At 49.8% G+C, this 19,642-nt stretch overlaps 1 protein-coding gene across 1 annotated transcript in view; it reads left to right on the forward strand.

The window, feature by feature from the left end:
- The window catches only part of CTSZ (cathepsin Z), a 22,111-nt gene extending 5,950 nt beyond the window's left edge, over window positions 1–16,161 (forward strand). Inside the window, exons 2-7 of the mRNA XM_015412971.1 lie at window positions 1,869–2,529; window positions 9,553–9,716; window positions 10,386–10,565; window positions 10,701–10,851; window positions 13,984–14,146; window positions 15,657–16,161. Of these exons, the coding sequence (XP_015268457.1) occupies window positions 1,869–2,529; window positions 9,553–9,716; window positions 10,386–10,565; window positions 10,701–10,851; window positions 13,984–14,146; window positions 15,657–15,770 (1,433 nt within the window). The 3' untranslated portion in view covers window positions 15,771–16,161. The remainder of the gene's footprint in view (window positions 1–1,868; window positions 2,530–9,552; window positions 9,717–10,385; window positions 10,566–10,700; window positions 10,852–13,983; window positions 14,147–15,656) is intronic.
- The last annotated feature ends 3,481 nt before the right edge of the window (window positions 16,162–19,642 follow it).

Below are 19,642 nucleotides of genomic sequence, written 5' to 3' on the forward strand. Positions count from 1 at the left end.
GTGCAAGTGGAGGAGTGGGGAATCAAACCCGGTTCTCCCAGATTAGAGTCCGCGCACTTAACCACTACACCAAACTGGCTGAAGCCATGGCAGGCTGCAAAACCCATTCCCAAAACAAGGGTCTGGGGCCCCATAACCTGCTATCCAAGGCCAAAACTGCTCTACTCCAGCTCAAAGACTCCTCTCTCTCTGTCTCCCAGTTCACCTGCAGAAGCATGACAACTACAGTTTCTCTGCTGAAGATGTGTATGTATTACGTGCCACCAAGTCACTTCTAACTCATGGTGACCCTACGAATTTATGACCTCCAAAACCTCCTATCGTTAACTGCCTTGCTCAGGTCTTGCAGACGGAGGGCCCTTGTGGCTTCCTTGATTGACGACTCTTGCAACTCAAATGAGGAACAGAATGGACAGTAATATTTTTCATCAGGACCAGCCCACCAACCCAGTGAAACAGCAGTGTGCAAGCAATTCATTTCCCTATACCTCTTCATGTTACAAAGTTAAAAAACAACAACAGGGAAACTGGATTTTTTTCAGGTCCCCATGATCTTAAGACCTTCTCACGTATTTATTTATTTAGAATATTTCTCTGTCCCTCCCAAGGCAGCTTACAATCAAAAACCACAACATTAAAAACACAACCCATAAGCAGCATGAAAACTATCATGAAAACCGAAGTAAGACTGGTAAGATAAAGTCCCTAATCAAAAGACTGGGTAAAAAAGACGTGTTTTAGCGTGGCACCTAAAAGAAAGCAGGCACCAAGTGAGCCTCAAGGGGGAAGGCATTTGCAAGGCAAGGTGCCACCACAGATAATGCCCTGTCTCTAGCTGGCATTTGCCCCACCTCTGAAGACAGAGGCAAAGACAGCAGAGCTTGAGAGGCAATCCTTAACCGGCAGCCTGGATAGTGTGGGAGGAGATGGTCTTTCATGCTAGGCTATGACGGAACTTCTGGCAGGCAAAGAAGATTCATGTTTCTGGGAATACAGTTTTGGGCACCACAGTTTAAGAAGAAGCTGGAACGTGTCCAGAAGAGTGTGACAAAGATGGCGAGGGGTCTGGAGACCAAGTCCTCTGAGGAAAGGTTGAAGGAGCTGGGTATTTTTAGCTTGGAGATGTAATATAATTGCCATCTACGATAGCCAACTGAGAGCTGATATAATAGCCATCTTCAAATATTTGAAGGGCTGTCATATAAAGGCTGAAGCGGAGTTGTTTTCTGCTGCCCCAGGAGGCCGGACCAGAACCAACAGGCCGCAGTGAAATCAAGAGTTTTTGGCTAAACATTAGGAAGAACTTCTGTACAGTTAGAGCAGTTCAGTTGAACAGGCTTCCTCGGGAGGTTCTCCCTCTTTGGAGGTTTTTAAGCAGAGCAATGCTGATTCTGTGACTCACTGTGAATTTAGGCGGATTGCGAAAGGAAGGGATGAGCCGGTGCTCGGTTCTTGTGGCCCTTCTTATATGCCCAGGATAATGCAGATTGCCACTTTGGGGTCAGGAAGGAATTTTCCTCCAGGCCAGATTGACCAGGGGGGTCCTGGAGGTTTCTTGCCTTCTTCTGGCAATAAAGGTAGCTGTGGGAGGTAGCTGTGAATTTCCCCCTCACTGGGGGAGGTAGCTGTGAATTTCCTGTGTTGTGCAGGGGGTTGGACTAGATGCCCCTTGGGGTTCCTTCCAGCTCTATGTTTCAATATTTCAGGTTGCTGCTAGCCCCCGAGGCAATCGAAACAAGAGGCAATAAAACAAACCGCCCAGCAACCATCCCCCCCAAATCAAAATTAAATTCGAGTCCAAGTAGAGCCCAAGTCTATCTCCCCCTCCCCCGTCTTGTTCGTCTCCAAACGCTCCTGGACTCCCGCAGACCCACACGGCTCCCCCCTGAAACGAATCCGGATGGTCGTTCACGACCTCGGAGGGCGCTCACCACGAGACTTCCATCCTGGGCCTGCTCCTGTTTGGACAGGGGATTCCCTCCAAGCACGGCCCCAGGAGGAGGGGCCGCGATCGGGAGCACGTGGGGACGGCGACCCCCTCCCGAGGCAGAGCAACCGCGTCTCCAGGGAACCCCCCCCCCTCCGCTTGTTACTCCCAGGCCCACCCGCTGAAAGCCAGGTGGTCGCGCAGCTAGCAGCCCCGGCGGCCTCTCCGCCTCCGCGGGCGGCAGGGGGCAGGACTTCCCAGCGGCTCCGCTGGCGCAGACCGGAATGCGGCAGCGGCGGCGGCGGCGCTCCCCACCCGGCCGACTCTTCCCGCCAGGGCACCGCGGTGCTCGCCCAAGTCCTCCCACCAGGCCCCCCCGGCGCGTCCCCGGCGGCCACCATGCGCTGCTGCCTCCTCCGCGCGGCTCTCCGGCTGCTCCAGGAAGGTCAGACCTGCCACCGGCCGCTGGCGCGCCCGCCCGCCGGGGTCAGGAGGGAGCCCCCTGCAGGGACGCGCCTCGCCTGGGAGACGACGAGCCGCGCGCCCCAAAGGCGCGGGAGCGGCTCGCCCTTGATGCGCAGCCGCGCGCGGGGAGGGATTGGGTGGGTTTTTTTAAAACGCGGGTGTTGAAGACCCGCCAGGATACCCTTCCCCTTCGTCCCATGGAGGTCGTGTGGACGAGACCCACAGCGAAGGGTGGGTGCCTTGGGGCAGGCTTGCAGGACCCAGGCGCCTGGCATGGAGCCGACCGCAGGGGCACCAAAGCCTTCCTCTCTGTGTCTCAAATTCTGAACAAACCGGATTGTAATACCTCCACCACCCCACCCATGCTTGGCAGATCCTAATCCTCTCTGGCAGCATCAAACGCCACTCGGTTGGTGGAATCTGGTGCTGGAAGGAAGGTGCCATCCAGTCGCAGCCGACTTATGGGGACCCTCAGTAGGGATGCCAGCCTCCAGGTGGGACCCCGGGGATCCCCTGGAATGACAGCTCACCTCTAGACGACGGAGATCAGTTCCCCTGGAGAAAATGGGATGCTTTGGAGGGTGGACTCTGTGCCGTTGCACCTCACTGAGGTCCCTGTCCTCCCCAGGCTCCATCCCCAAATCTCTAGGAGCTTCCTAACTTGGACCTGGCAACCCTACCCTCTCACCCCCTGCCGGAGGCCCAGGGGGACCTGGCGACCCTAACTGTAGGGTTTTCAGGGCAAGAGAAGAACAGAGGTGGTTTCCCATTGCCTGCCTCTGCTTCCTGACCCTGGACTTCCTTCCTCTGGGCATAGACTCACGAAAGCTCCTACCCGGCCACAGATCGTGTTCCGTCTTGAAGGTGCTACTGGACTCTCGCTCTTTTCTACTGCCACAGACAAACACGGCTCTCCGTCTGGATCTGGACGTCCTTGGTGGTTTCCCATCCAAAGGGTCGCCCGGATGGACCCTGCTTAGCTTCCAATATCTGACCAGATCAAAGTAGCCCAAGTCCATCTGGATTAGCGCTAGGGGGACGTTTGGGGGGTGGCGGCGGCAAGTGCCATCAAGTTGCATCTGATTTACGGGGACCACGTTGGGTTTTCAAGGCAACAGATGAGCAGAGGTGGTTTGCCACTGCCTTCCTCGGTGCCATGACCCTGGTATTACTTGGCAGTGTCCCATCCAAATACCAGCTACAGCTGACGCTGCTTAGCTTCCCAGATCTGACCGGACGGAGCTAGCCCTGGCCATCTGGGGTAGGGCTAGGAGGGAGTTTACTGCCTAGTAAACACGCTCCAGATTACTACTTGGAATGAGTTGGTCCCTTCTGAACCACTAAAAGAAGAAACACCTTGATTTTTGCCCAGGGCCGTTGGACAGAAAGCAAAGAGAGTTCGTTGCATACAGGCTGTCTCTGAACGGCATCTCTTCATTTAAAAATTAAAAAATCCCAGAGTGAAGACACAGGCACTCTTGCCTGTCAGCAAGCTGCCAAGAGTATAGTATGTTTCCCTTTCATGTGCATTTTCCCCTTGCGCTTAATTGCCTCTTCGCCGCACCGCATATCTCTCAAGGCCGCTGGAGGAGTTGCTTTGTCTCTACACAGGATGAGTCCTGAGAAGCTTTTACCTGTTTTGCTTTTGCAGCCGTTAGTTCTCAGCCTAATGCCCACGTGCAGGAACCCCTGTAATTGGGTGCTCAGTATGCGAATGCCCTATAACCTTCTGTGCGCATAGATCACTCGCCATTCCTAACAGTGCTAATGTTACTGCATCGATAGCTTTCAATAAAAGTAAAACCTTCCTAGAAGTGTGTACTTCATTGTTTGCTGTGGGTCCTGACATTGCCTTCCAAATGATCCCTGCTTCCTGGTCTAAACGTTGCAACAGGCAAGCCCACGCACAGCATCATCCTTTTCAGCATCTCCCCCAGCATCCTATTGTGCAATTGTTGTCACTCCTGACTTTGGTGGTTGCAAAAGGCTCTGACCTGGAGCAGAAGGGTTCCTAGACCGATAGGAACAGGGGAAGAGGGAAGGCAGGCACCATTCTTAGGCCCATTCTGCATCTAGCATTTGCTCCGCTGTTTGACCAGTGGAACAAGTTATCCAGGTCTCCTTTATGTTGGGACTGGTGAGCATATGGGAAAGGCTGATCGGCTGAGTGTGGGCAAGGTACCGAACATATCCCCTGTGGGGTCTTCGTTGGTGGAGACCAGGCCAGCCAATGGGGTGGATCCAACCAGGTTTACCTCTCATTCTCGCCCAAGTCTCCTCCTTATTACAACCCCTGTCCCACATAGCTTTGGTCCATGCAGGTCCCCTGATCACCAGCATAACCTTTTTGGGTAGTCAAAGGGGATTCTTCCTTCCCTGTTTCATCAGCAGTAAAGCCTGAAACTTTCCTTAGAAGCTTAAATGACTGCACTGAGGCTATGGGAGTTTGGGCACATTGTGAGAAGACAGGTAAAAAGGTTTCCCTTGCTCGAAAGCCAGTCGAATCCGAATCTAGAGTTGCGGTGCTCATCTCCATTTCAAAGCCGAAGAGCCAGCGCTGTCCGAAGACATTTCCGTGGTCACGTGGCCGGCATGACTAGACGCCGAGGCGCACGGAACGCTGTTACCTTCCCACCGAAGGGGTACCTATTTATCTACTTGCAATTCCTTGCTTTCGAACTCCTAGGTTGGCAGGAGCTGGAACTCGAGACGGGAGCTCACTCCGTCTTGCGGCACCCGGGTCTCGAACTGCTGAACTACCGACCTTCCACAGCCTGCAGTTCAGTGTCTCAACCACTTGAGCCACCGCAGCTCCGTGAGAAGACAGGAGTCCCTGGAAAAGACAGTCATGCTAGGAAAAGTTGAAGGCAGGAGGAAGCCCCAACATGTGATGGACGGACTCAGTCAAGGAAGCCGCAAGGGCCCTCCGTCTGCAAGGCCTGAACAAGGCTGTTCACAATAGTTCGTTTTGGAGGACATTAATTCATAGGTTGTTATAAGTGAGAAGTAACTTGATGGCACATGAGAGACACACACATACACAACACGCACACACAGTGAGTAAAGCTGGTTGAGCCCATGACAATGCCAGGGACTAATTTGTCCCTCAGGTGCAGTGGGGGGGGGCGGGCAAGTGGTAGTCTGTTCTGGGCCAGTGTTGGGCTGTACTTTCCCTTAAAAGAATGAATGATGGTCTTCCTTGGGAAGCAGGGAGCACGCTAGATTAGTCTGGGGAAGAGGAGGTTGCGGGGGGGGTGGGACATGGTTGCTCTCTTATGAAGTATTTGAAGGGCTGTCCCTTGGAGGAGGGCAGGGAGCGGTTCCTGTTGGCAGCAGAGGATAATAGGACATGCGATAATGGGTTTAAAATAAGGGTGGGAAAGTATCGGCTGGATATTAGGAAAACCCTTTTGACAGAGTTGTGCCACAGTGGAACCAGCTGCCTAGGGAGGGGGTGAGCTCCCCCTCCCTGGCAGTCTTGAAGCAGCGGCTGGACAAACACTTGTCAGGGATGCTCTAGGCTGGCCCTGCATTGGGGGGGGGGGGTTGGACTAGGTGGCCTGAAGGGCCCCTCCCAGCTCTGTGATTCCTTGGTGATCCCAGCGTCTGGGATCGGGAGGCAGGTTTCTTTACCACCTTCTCAACCAGAACCTATTTACTTTCTCCATACACACCACAGGAGCTTCCATGAATCAAATGTGCCACTGTCTGCATATGAGCATATGAAACTGCTTCATACTGAGTCTGTCAACGTCCGTATTGTCTTTCTCTGACTGGCAGCTGCTCTCCTTTTCAGTGGAGCAGCTGCCTGGTCCTTCTCAGTGGAGATGCTGGGGATTGAACCTGGGGCCTTCGGCATGCCAAGCGGATGCTCCACCACTGAGCCACGGCCCTGCCCTTATTTGTGTGTGCATGGGTGTGAAAGAGAGAGGGAGACAGAGACAGAGTTTAGAAATATGCAAATCGAGCAGGCAACTCCAAAGGGAAATGCTTTAGATGTCTTTCACCCTTTCCTAATCTAGGAGAGCCTCTACATATCGAAGACTGAGACACAAGACAGAGTTGCTTGTGGGTCAAGTTTGCCCTTATCTGTGGAGCCCCTCCCTGAGGTTGCTTTCTCGGCCACACCAGATTGCGACACCAAAAGAGGAACAGAGATCACAAGACTGCCGTCTAAATCTCTGCTGGGGAATGCCTGAGGTTGCTTAATCCAAACTGACTGATCTGACCCTCCTTCAATCACTGTGTCACATGCAAGGCGGGGGAAAGAGAGAGCTTTTCTTCCCTTGGAGTGCGCACGTGGGGGATTCTGATACACTTTAATAATTGTGAGCATCGAATCTGGGCTCCTTCCAGTGTGACACACGTGTGCTCTCAGGGGTCAGCAGTGCCGCTCTGTTTGGTTCCCAGGCCGAAATAGACTCTTACCTGTACAAGAAAATAAATGGACGTAACTCAAGCGCTGAAATGAAACTACTCCAGAACCCGTGGAAGAACAATACATCCCTTTTAAAAACCAGGACAGATTATTCTGGTACTTAATTACAACTGCGAGTGCACTTTAGTAATTGTGAGCATCAAATCTGTGCTCCTTCCATTGTGACACGTGTGCTCTCAGGGGCCAGCAGTGCCGCTCTGTCATGTTCCCAGCCCGAAATAGACTCTTACCTGTACAAGAAAATAAATGAATGTAACTCAAGCGCTGAAATGAAACTACTCCAGAACCAGTGGAAGAACAATAAAGGTAAAGTTGTTCCCTTGCTCGAAAGCCAGTCGAATCCGACTGTAGGGTTGCGGTGCTCATCTCCGTTTCAAAGCCGAAGAGCCAGCGCTGTCCGAAGACGTTTCCGTGGTCATGTGGCCGGCATGACTAAACACCAAGGCGCACGGAACGCTGTTACCTTCACACCGAAGTGGTCCCTATTTATCTACTTGCAATTTTCGAACTGCTAGGTTGGCAGGAGCTGGAACTAGAGATGGGAGCTCACTCCGTCATGCAGCACCCGGGTCTCGAGCTGCTGAACTACCGACCTTCCACAGCCTGCAGTTCAGCGTCTTAACCACTTGAGCCACCGCAGCTCCAAGGGAAGAACAATACAGCCCTTTTAAAAACCGGGACAGATTTAAAAGGTGCCGGACTTCAACAACAACAACAGCAGCAGCAGCAGCAGCAACACATTAAGGGAGTCTCCATTTCTGTAGGAAGCGGCAGAGTCGTCATTCATATGCAGATCTGATGCTATCAGGCTTGGCTCAATAGTAACTGTGAAACGTTGGCTCTCTACAGAAAGGGATTATCTTTCTTCACAGATTTGTGCAGACTGTCGATCTCGCTCCTGTTGTGGAGCCGCAGCATCCGGGAGGTGCATGTCAAACGCCAAACTGCACATCGCTTCATAAGAGCCCGGTACAGATGAAATCCCTATGTATTCACTGAACGGGTGAGGAGGGAGAGCAGGTGGAAGGTTGCTGGCCCCGCCCCCCTGAGCTGGGGGGGGGAGGAACCAGATGGAGGAAACGTTCATGTGAAATCTGCCTCGCTGATCCTAGGGAAGGGGGCACATGTGCAGCCAGTGCCCTCGGACCTGGTCTTCCTTCTTTCTCATTCAGTGAATGTGTGGGGCTGTTGTCTGTAGCGGGCTAAAATGTTCATAGCGATCTATTTGTAATTGTCTATCCTGCCCTTTCTCCGACAAGCTGAGAGCAGCATTTGTGGTCCCCAATGGCTTACCCCCGCCCTCTTTGCCTGTAACTAGTTTTTTAGATTTTATCCCAGTTTTGTCTGAAGAGGTGTGTTTTTGCACACGAAAGCTTCCACTTTGCACAGGGGCCATGCAAGTAATAAACTAACATATAAGCCTAGAAAGACAGGATCTCACAAAGTGTATTGTTTATTAACAGCTTTTTTAATACTAACTGTAGCTTAACAGGGAAATGATCCCCTACTCTTGGGTTTTTAGTATAGTGTGGGTTCCGGGGGCTTAAAAAAAAGAAAAAGCTTACATTTTGAATCAAACTTTGTTGGTCTCAAAGGTGCCACTGGACTCAAACTTTCTTTTGCTGCTTCTGACCGACACGGCTACCCACCCGAATCAATCACAACGACCCAGTTAGGTGGACTGAATGACAGGCCCCCGGTTACTCATGGCAAAGCGGGGATTCGAAACGGGGTCTACCAGTTCTTAGCTCAATCCTGCACCATGCTGAGGGCAACTGCGTGAGCCGTTGCATTGACTTCACAGAAACAGTTGTTCCGTTCACTTTCGCTCAAAAGGAATAGAACAGAGTTTGAGTCCGGTGGCACCTTGAGTTTAATTCTAGCTATAAGATTTTGTGTGCATGCCCACGAAAGCTCATGTTGTTCAGTCACACAGTCGAGTCCGACTCTTCGCGACCCCATGGACCACATCACGCCAGGCCCTCCTGTCTTCCGCCGTCCTCCAGAGTTTGCTCAATTTCATGTTCGTTGCATCGATAACGCTGTCTAACCATCTCATCCTTTGCCGTCCCCGTCTTCTTTGACCTTCAGTCTTTCCCAGCATCAGGGTCTTCTTCCAGTGCATGCCCCCTTCTCATTTGGTGGCCAAAGTATTTGAGCTTCAGCTTCAGTATCTGGCCTTCCAGGGAACAGTCAGGGTTGATTTCTTTTAGGATTCACTGATTTGATCTCCTTGCTGTCCAGGGGACTCTCAAGAGTCTTCTCCAGCACCATAATTCAAAAGCATCTATTCTTTGGCGCTCGGCCTTCCTTATGGTCCAACTCTCGCAGCCATACATTACTACTGGGAACAACATTGCTCTGACCACGTGGACTTTTGTTGGCAAGATGATGTCTCTACTTTTTATTATGCTGTCTAGGTTTGCCATCGCTTTCCTCCCAAGGAGCAGACGTCTTTTAATTTCATGGCTTATACCCAGAATTAAACTTGTTGGTCTTAAAGGTGTCGCTGGACTAAAAACTTTGTCCTGTTGCTTCAGACCAGTGTGGCTACCCACCTGCATCTGTGCTCAAAAGGAAGTTCACTGTTTTATGACGTAACCCCAAACCAAGCAGAAAGATGTCAGGCATTGCTATGAGATGGTGGGAGACTTTTCCCCTCCTCCCTTCCCTCCAGACCCTGGAAAAATTGTTGACTTTCTCTCCCTCTTCTCTGCAACAGAACATACCCTCGTCCTCACGAACTCCTGGATGTCTCTGAGCTTCCCCAGAGCTGGGATTGGCGCAACGTAGATGGAGTCAATTACGTGAGCGCCACACGCAACCAGCACATTCCTCAGTACTGTGGATCCTGTTGGGCTCACGGCAGCACCAGCGCCCTTGCAGGTATGGGGGACGCCCTTTTATAGCCAGTCCCTCCTGGCACTCCCAAACACAGGCACGGCTAGCACCGGCTCTGTTAAAACTTTCCACTTTGGCAGAAACTTTCTTAGAACTGCTGAGTGTTGCACATCCCCATCAATGCCTTACACCAAATGATTCTAATACTTGGCACACGCATACCATGTTCGGTGTTGAAAGTGCTTCACATCACCCAGCAGATCTTAAAAACAGTCTCGTAAAGGGGGCTGGTAACTGTATCCCTTCGATTCGAGATGCGGGATTGGGGGCACAGAGAGACCGATACCTAAGATGGCCTTGTGAGTGTGTGGCTTAATAACGTTTTAACTGGCAGATTCCCCAACTGCAGCTTGTTGTCTTGTAGTGGTTAACAGTGGAGGACTCTAATCTGGAGAACTGGGTTTGATTCTCCCACTCCACATGCAGCCAGCTGGGTGGCCTTGGGTCAGTCACAGTTCTCTCAGTGTTGTCCTCTCAAGAGCAGTTCTCTCAGAGCTCTCTCAGCCCCGCCCACCTCACAGGGTGCCTGTTGTGGGGAGAGGAAGGGAAGGGGATTGTAAACCACTCTGAGACTCTGAGTGAAGGGTGGGGTATAAATCCAATCTCCTCCTCCTCCTCCTCCTCCACTTCTTCTAATTCTTCTTCTTCCCTCAGACCGCATCAACATTAAGAGGAAAGCCACCTGGCCCTCTGCCTACCTCTCTGTCCAGCATGTGATTGACTGTGCCGACTCAGGGACCTGCCACGGAGGAGACCACACATGGGTTTGGGAGTACGCGCATACCCACGGCATCCCGGACGAGACCTGCAACAATTACCAAGCCAAAGACCAAAGTACGTGAGATCTCCTTCCAGCAACTGACTCTCCCTCCTTCCACAAAGGATCCCATGTTTACTTATAGATTACTTATAGATTTATGATTTATTTTCTTTATTGACTTCCTTTATACCCCCTGCCTTTCTTCCTAGAATGCAAGAAGTTTAACCAGTGTGGGACATGTGTTACTTTCGACAAATGTCATGTGATTCGGAACTACACCCTCTGGAAAGTCGCCGATTACGGGACAATCAGCGGGAGACAAAAAATGAAGGCGGAAATCTATGCCAACGGTCCCATCAGGTAAAGAACCTCCATGTTGTATGGCAAGCAATATAAGCAACAAGAAGTGGAAGCCCGTAAACACCCACAGATTGGTATTTTTCAGTTTATTGTTGGGATACCAAAGGAGAAGAAGGAGGAGAAGAAGAAGAGATTGGTTTTATACCCTGCCCTACACTACCCAAAGGTGTTTCAGAGCGGCTTACAAACTCCTTTCCTGTCCCCTCCCCACTACAGACACCCTGTGAGGTAGGTGGGGCTGAGAGAGTTCTGACAGAAACTGCTCTTTTTCAAGGACAGCTGTGCCAGAACTATGGCTTGCCCAAGGTCATCCAGCCAGGTGCAAGTGGAGGAGTGGGGAATCAAACCTGGTTCTCCCAGATTAGAGTCCGCCCACTTAACCACTACACCAAACTGGGAGAGGCCAAGTGCCTTTGCTTGCGCTATGTCTTTTGAGAAATAACCTGAGACCACTGGCCACAATCTGTTTGGTGTAGTAGTTAAGAGTGGTGGACTCTAATCTGGGAGAACCGGGTTTGATTCTCCCACTCCTCCACATGCAGCCATCTGGGTGACCTTGGGTCAGTCACACTTCTCTCAGAGCTGTTCTCTCAAGGGCAGTTCTCGAGAGAGCTCTCTCAGCCCCACCTACCTCACAGGGTGTCTGTTGTGGGGAGGGGAAGGGGAAGGAGATGGTAAGCCACTCTGAGACTCCTTCTGGTAGTGAAGGGTGGGGTATAAATCCAACATATCTCTCTCTCTCTCTCTCTCTCTCTCTCTCTCTCTCTCTCTCTCTCTCTCTCTCTCTCCTATCTTCTGGATTCAGTGGGCACATTTATTTTACTTAGTACATTTCCCCCCTTGCCCTGCCTTCAAGTTGCTCAGGTTCAGCGTACGTTATTTGATCCTCCGTTTTATCCTTGCAACAACCCTGCGAGGTAGGTTAGGTGGAGAGTTTGGACTGGACCACAATCGCCCGGTGAGCTTCCATGACCGAGGCAGGATTCAAACCCAAGTCTCCCGGATCCTTGTCTGGCCCTCTTACGCCACACGAGCCTTTCTCTGTGATGGAGGTCAGGAGCCCTCGCCTTCCCTGCAGGGGGAGAGCCTGGGCCTTCTCAGAACTCCCTGGTCGAGCTGTTGGAGTCCATGAAGGGCGTTTCCAGAGAGGGTGCTTCAGTGGAGGGTTTTTGAGGGCGTCGTTGCAGGCTTTGGGGTTGGATGCCCACTCTGTTTTCCATCAGTGGAATGAACCTTTCCTGCCTCCCCCTTTCCACTAATCTCCACAAGAGGCTGCTCCGGGGCAGTAGGGAACTCTGGGAAAGGACATGGGGGCGGGGTTGCCAGCCTCCAGGTGGGACCTGGGGATTTCACGAAATTAGAACTGATGTCCAGGTGAGATCAGTTCCCCTGGAGAAAACGGCTGCTTTGGAGGGTGGACTCCATGGCATTATATTAAGAACCAAAAGTAATAGGGTGGTAGTGTTATTACACACTATTGGCTCCAGACTGCATTTAAAAAAATGTTTTTGGGACCCGGAGAGGAAGGTGCACAACTGAATTACCGTTCAAGACACCTGTACCCGACCAGGGCAGCAGGTTATTTAAAATGAGGCCTCTGAAATATACCTTTGCCTTAGGTCACAGATCTGTCGATCATAAAACACTTTCAACTTGTTCCAAGTTTAAGAAAGAACGGTTATTATTGTAATGTATGGAGCCGCGGTGTAACAACATTGTTTGGCCACTGATTAGAAGGCCAGTTGGCCCAAACATGTTTGGTCAGGGTAAAACATGGTGTGTGTTTAAGATAATTGCATGATTTTATTCTGATCTGAGGCTACTATTTGGGCCTACATTTGTGTTATCTAATTTGTAATAAAAAACATGTATATTTGTATATTTTGGTAATATTTATGTTTTAAGGTTAGGTATAGAGCTGGGGTGGCTCAAGTGGTTAAGACGCTGAACTGCAGGCTGTGGAAGGTCAGTAGTTCAGCAGTTCGAGACCCGGGTGCCACATGATGAAGTGAGCTCCCATCTCTCGTTCCAGCTCCTGCCAACCTAGCCGTTCAAAAGCAAGAAATTGCAAGTAGATAAATAGGTACCACTTTGGTGGGAAGGTAACAGCGTTCCGTGCGCCTTGGTGTTTAGTCATGCCGGCCACATGACCACGGAAACGTCTTCGGACAGCGCTGGCTCTTTGGCTTTGAAACGGAGATGAGCACCGCAACCCTAGAGTCGGATTCGACTGGCTTTCGAGCAAGGGAACCTTTACCTTTATAGAACTATTGGGCCCTCACATTCTGGCTTTGAACTTTTGGTTCTTAATTCAGTACTTGGGTTGTTCTCCCCCCCCCCCTTGTATCTCTTGATGGCATTATACCCTGCTGAGCTCTCTCCCCAAACCCCACCCTCCCGTAAGAACATCAGAAGAGCTGTGCTGGATCAGACCAGCGGTCCATCTAGTCCTGCATCCTGCCTCACACAGTGGCCAACCAGTTCCTCTGGAGAGCCAACAACAGGGCACAGAGGCCAAGGCCTTCCCCCGATGTTGCCTCCTATTCTGGCTCTGGGATTCAGAGGATTAGTGCCTCTGAATGTGGAGGTTCCCCTCAGTCACCATGGCTAGTAGTCATTGACAGACTTATCCTCCGAATCTATCTACCTTTTAAAACTGTTGATTCCTGTGGCCATCACTATATCCCATGGCAACGAATTACAAATTTTAATCGCTCACCGTGTCAAGTAGTATTTCCTTTTGTCCGTCATGTACCTACTGCCCATCAGCTGCATTGCATGCCCTCGAGTTCTAGTATTTTGGGAGAGGGAGAAAATTTTCTCTTTGTCAGCTCTCTCCACCCCATGCATAATTTTACAAACCTCTGTCATGTCCCCTTCTCAAGGCTCCTCCACCAAAATCTCCAGGTTGGGGGGGGGGGGTTGCAGTGGGTAGGAAGAACTGGTTGGAACTGCCAAGTCTGGACTAGGCCTTTGAATGGGGAGGTTTAATTGACCTTTTATGTTGAGGTCACTCCGTCTTGGTGGGGCTTGAAACAGGAGGGGCTCAGATCAGATACTTTTTGTGATTGTATCCAGAGTGTTAGTTTTCAGTAGCACCCTAAAACCATCTTTTTTTTTAAACGTACACAGCTGTGGAATCATGGCTACTCCCAAACTGGACAAATACACCGGTGGACTTTATGAAGAATACAGGCTCCTGCCCATAATCAACCACATTGTCTCCGTCGCCGGCTGGGGCGTTGAAAATGGAACAGAGTATTGGATTGTCCGCAACTCTTGGGGAGAACCCTGGGTAAGGAGGAGAGAACGCAACCCCCAAACTGGAACTTGCTTTAGGAAAGGATTCAGCCAGGGAGGAAGACTGCATCCTGGTTAGGGAAAGGAAGAGTCAACGTGCATCCAGTTTGCAGCTGAAACTGGGGACCACTATCTGGATACATGGTGGTGGAAGGGGCCATCAAGCAGTGCTCCCTCTAAGCTGTGGAATCTTGTGAGCAAAAATCCTACTTTGTGAGCTACTGGCGTTAAAAGTTGTGAGCAAGTGATTTGGCTGCTCCATAAATTAGTTTACTCTGGAGCCATCCTTCCTGAGCTAAGACAAAAAAAAATGTGTGAGCTGGGGGCTGAAAATCTGTGAGCTCGCTCACACTAAGTCAGCTGAGAGGGAACACTGCCATCAAGTAACATGTGACTTATGGCCACCCCATAGGGTTCTTAAGGCAAGAGATAAACAGAGGTGGTTTGCTGTTTCTTGCCTCTGTGTAGCAACCCTGGACTTCCTTGGTGGTCTCTCACCTATGTACTATCTGGGGCCAGCCCTGCTTAGCTTCTGAGACCTGACAAGATCGGGAGAACCTGGCCCATCCAGGTCAAGGCTTCATCCGCCTGGTGGTGGAAAGCACCATCAAGTCACATATGACGTACGGGAACCCCTTGGTGTTTACAAGGCTAGAAAGGAACAGAGGTGGTTTGCCATTGCCTGCTTGGGGAATGGCGGGTGGGTGGGTTTCAATCACATGTTCAGCTGTACATGCGTTGAATGTAACATGAAATCTACTCATGTATAAAGAATAATCCAGTGTACACTGTACGTGTGAGACAAGTGTACATGTAGTTATGGCCAAGGGAACAGCAACAACAACTATAATAATCATATGACATTGTGTGTAGTATAGCCAGGAGAACCTAAGATTGTCTGGCAGCCACAGGTTCTAGCTCTTTTAGCGTTATGCACCACTAGGTGGCGAGCTAGACTTGTTTTTTGGGCAAGAGAGGTTTCAGAGGTGGTTTGCCATTGCCTGCTTCTGTGTCATGACGCTGGTTTTCTTGAGATCTGATACAGATCTGAGATCTGTATTCTTGGTGCCTGGGGTGGGGGGCAACAGTGGGAGGGCTCCTAGTGTCCTGGCCCCACTGCTGGACCTCCTGATGGCACCTGGTGTTTTTTGGCCACTGTGAGACAGAGTGTTGGACTGGATGGGCCTTTGGACTGATCCAACCTGGGCTTCTCTTATGTTCTTAAGAGATGGGGCTAGCCTGGGCTATCCAGGTCAGGGCAAGGGAATAACACTCCTGGAAGTTGCAAGTGTGCATTTCCACATCTGCACACAAACTCAGCTGACCCACAACATCTTCCTGCATGCTCAGGGTGCAGTCCAAGACAACCGCCCTAGGCGGCGCAGGATGATAAGATTTTCCCCTTCCAGACGTGGGTCATAAGCAGCTCAGGTATGTAAGGATTTTCAGAGCGTCACTGTCCTAAGGGACAAAAAAGTTAATTATGTTCGTAAATGTTTTCGCAGGGCGAGCGTGGGTGGCTTCGAATCGTGACCAGCGCCTACAAAGGAGGAAGCGGCGGGCACTACAACCTAGCCGTGGAGTGGAACTGCGCTTACGGAGACCCAGTACTCTCTTAAGCCTGCCTTAGGGGCACTATTTGTTCTTCTGACTAGAGACAAAAAGGAAGTCCAAGCAAGATCATAGATGGTTCTTCATTGGAAAGGGAAGGCCCAGCGGCTTATGAAAGACTGGTGGCAGCCGGAGAGATGGCAGCCGTAGCAGCTTCAAATTCAGACCTGTAACCTGTCAAATCCCAAATGAGGGACGGGGACTGATAACCTGGGGAGAGAGAGATGGAATATGCCCCTTTCCTCTTTGCTTTTCAGTTTGAAAATCTTCAGCTGCTATGACAGGTGGTTTTTTCCCTTTTTCTTTTGAGCATATAAATCACAAGGGTGAGTCAGGGCCTTAAGAACATAAGAGAAGCCATGTTGGATCAGGCCAGTGGCCCATCCAGTCCAACACTGTGTCACACAGTGGCCAAAACCCACGTGCCATCAGGAGGTCCACCAGCGGGGCCAGAACTCCAGAAGCCCTCCCACTGTTGCCCCCCCCCCAAGCATCAAGAATACAGAGCATCACTGCCTCAGACATAAAAACATAAGCCATGTCGGGTCAGGCCAATGGCCCATCCAGTTCAACACTCTTTGTCATACAGTGGCCAAAATCCAGGTGCCATCAGGAGGTCCACCAGCAGGGCCAGAATCAAAACTTATGGCAAAAAGATATGATGGTAAACTTTACAGATGAGTTGTGGGAGAGAGTATGGAATTCCTCTAGCACCAAAACCAAAGTAATATCTATTAGGCTACAGAATTTAAAGATAATGTCGAGATGGTATACAACACCACTTAAGCTATCCCATATTACATCGACCCAATCCCCAATGTGCTGGAAGGAATGTAACCAAATTGGAAATAATGCTCATTGTTGGTGGAAGTGTATTAAAATTAAGAAATTTTTGGAGGAAATTCTGTCCTTAATCCAAGAGGTAACATCTGTACGAATTCCACTAACCCCGGAAGTACTGTTTTTAAACACTTGGCCTAAAGAGCTAGAGAACAGGCCACATAAACTCACGGTCGACGTGATGTTTGACGCTGCGAAAACAGCAATTGCTTCCTATTGGAAGGAGAAAACAGCGCCCAAAATAGAGTATGGTACAAAAAATTATGGAGTCACTATTTAATGGATGCGGTCACCAACAAATTAAATTATATGTCGCATAATCCCACAAAATCTAATTTTACAGAAAAATGGTTCCCAATACTTGATTATTTGTCTCTCAAACAGTTCATTTCACCCGAATGGTCTCAATATCACAGATGGATATAACAACAATAGTTCGTGAATTTCATAGACTCTTGTTCTTGTCTTTGTCTATCTTCTTCAATTTTGCGAAAGTTTTCTCTTCTCTTAAGCATATTGTCTACTGTTAAGTTGATTAGGTTATTGGAGGATTGTATAAGGCTGGCTTCTCTATCATATAAGAGGTTACAATTATTTACACAGTACCCAAATTATAGTATTCAGGTATAAGACAAATATAGGATTTGCTGTAAAGCAAAACAATGTAACTCATTCAGCTTGTTATTTTATTGTTGAAGCAAGAAGGAAAATGTTTTTGTTGATATGGTACTAATCTGTATGAATTAGTGTTTTAAAAATTAAAAAATTGTTTAAAAAAAGAAAAGAAAGAAAAGCTACAGGGATCTCATCGCAGAACCACTCAGATAATAATCAAGAGGAGCCAAGAAAGGAATCGAAAGTACAACTTTGCATTTGATACCCGATCTGCTGCCCGGTTTCAACACGTCAACACGCTTTAGAATTACTCAGAATGAAAAAGGAAGTAATTGGTTATACAGAAATCGGCAGAGCACCAACATATCTTCTCGTGGGCAGAGTCTTTCTTCCACTGCCAAATTAAACACACACCTCTGTGGAGCACATGCTGCAGTTTCCAGACGTTGGGTGCTAGTTAATCGCTCTCTTGGATCTTTTAAACATCACAAATGGCAGGAAATGGCAAAACAAACCAGTCCGACAGCAGATTTTGCCAGGCTGGCCATTGATTCATCCAAACCAGAGTCCAACTGGTCACTATGTTAGTCCCAGTACAATCCTAAACAGATCCAGGTGGGTTGGTCTGAATCAACAGAACGAAGTTTGAGTCCAGTGGCACCTTTAAGACCAGCAAAGTTTAATACTGGCCATAAGCTTTCGTGCACATGCACACAAATGCTTATACCCAAAATTAAACTTTGTTGGTCTTAAAGCTGCCACTGGACTCAAACCTAGTTCTCACATCTGTTTGTTAACTCTTTTATTTGTATGCTAATTGGCTCCTATGCACAGGTTTTACCAACTGCTTTAATCCAATCTTAGGCCAGTTCACACAGTAAAAATCCAGTTGGAAAGTGGATTGAAAGTGGATGATTTAGTGTGTGTGACCGCAGCCTTAGCTATACTTATCGCTCAGTTACTGACACATCTTGACTCTAACTAGCCCTTCCGAGCAACTAAACCCCCCTCCCACCTATATGTAAGGCTTGAGGAAGTCTGTTCCAATGTCTCTGAAGGAGTGTGCCTGCACATGAAAGCTTATACCCAGAATTAAACTTTGTTGGTCTTAAAGGTGCCCCCAGATGCAAACTTTGTTCTGAAAAAAAGAGTTACTCCAGTCCAAGCTCACTGAAGTCAATGGGCTTAGATGGCAGCAACACGGCACAGGATCGTGCTGTTAACCACCTAGTGGCGCTGAGCTGGAAAATTCGGCCTTTGCCCCAAAGAAGTGCACCCCCTCCACACATCTTGCAATCGATTGCCCTGGCATGCTCTTCTGCTTGGATGTGTCTGCCTCAGAAGCGCCATTTGAAAATAATTATGAAAAGTACTGGGTTTGCCGCATGGAGGACTCGGACGATGACATACTGTAGCACACGTTTATTGTACTTCACATAGACAAAGACTAACTCTAACGGCCGACAGGGCCAACTATATACATCCCCCCCAGCAACCCCCCCCCCACTCCCATTGGAGGGTTTGAATGTCCCGCCAAGGTGGCTATTGGTTGGGGCTGGGGGATCCAGGATCTGAAGTTTCTTTTGTTCTCAGATCCAAGCTCTGGCCTTTCCACGGACCCCCGGAGGCGGTCCACGTACACAACAAATTACACTTTCATTGACTTTCATTTTTAAAAGATGGGAAGCCCACAGTTCGGCTATTCTCGCTTTATCACAAACGTTTTGTCGAAGCCGAGAAGCCGGAAAATAAAAAGAAGAGAACATCTGGATGAAACATTTTGGAGCGCTGCATTCCTTTACACCACATTGCAATAGCGTAAAGGGCTGTTTTAATCCTGTTTTTTAGTTCTGTTTTTATGTATCGGCACGTGTGCCCTATTTGTGAGCCGCCCTGAGCCCGCTTGCGGGGAGGGAGGGCTAGAAATGTAATGATAAATAAAAAAACAAAAACGAACCCATGAAGCTGCCTTACACTGAATCAGACCATCGGTCCATCGAGGTCAGTATTGTCTGCTCTGCCTGGCAGCTGCTCTCCAGGGTCTCGGGCATCCCCTGCTTCCTGGTTCCTTAAACCGGAGATGCTGGCGACTGAACCTGGGACTTTCTGCACGCCAAGCAGAGGCTCTACCACCGAGCCACCTCCCCCCACCCCACCTTGCACGAGACATGGATGCATCGTTTTAAATTAGCTGAAGCAGTATGAAAAAGCAAACAGCCAATTGTGTGTGCCTGTGGTTTGCAATCTGGCAGGCTCAAAGGCAGAGGCCATTTCGGGGGGAATCGTAGTTCCCCCGGGTGAGGTACGGGGGCGGGGCACATGATGAAGCCCCGCCCCCTGCTTCCGGCCCTCATTTAGCCAGGAGGAGGCAGGAGAAGAGGGAGGGTAAGTTGCTTCCTCCCTGCCTCTCCCCATCCCTGCCTGC

This window comes from Gekko japonicus, unplaced genomic scaffold, assembly GCF_001447785.1.
Source record: "Gekko japonicus isolate JY-2015 unplaced genomic scaffold, Gekko_japonicus_V1.1 scaffold2085, whole genome shotgun sequence".
Taxonomy (NCBI): Eukaryota; Metazoa; Chordata; class Lepidosauria; order Squamata; family Gekkonidae; genus Gekko; species Gekko japonicus.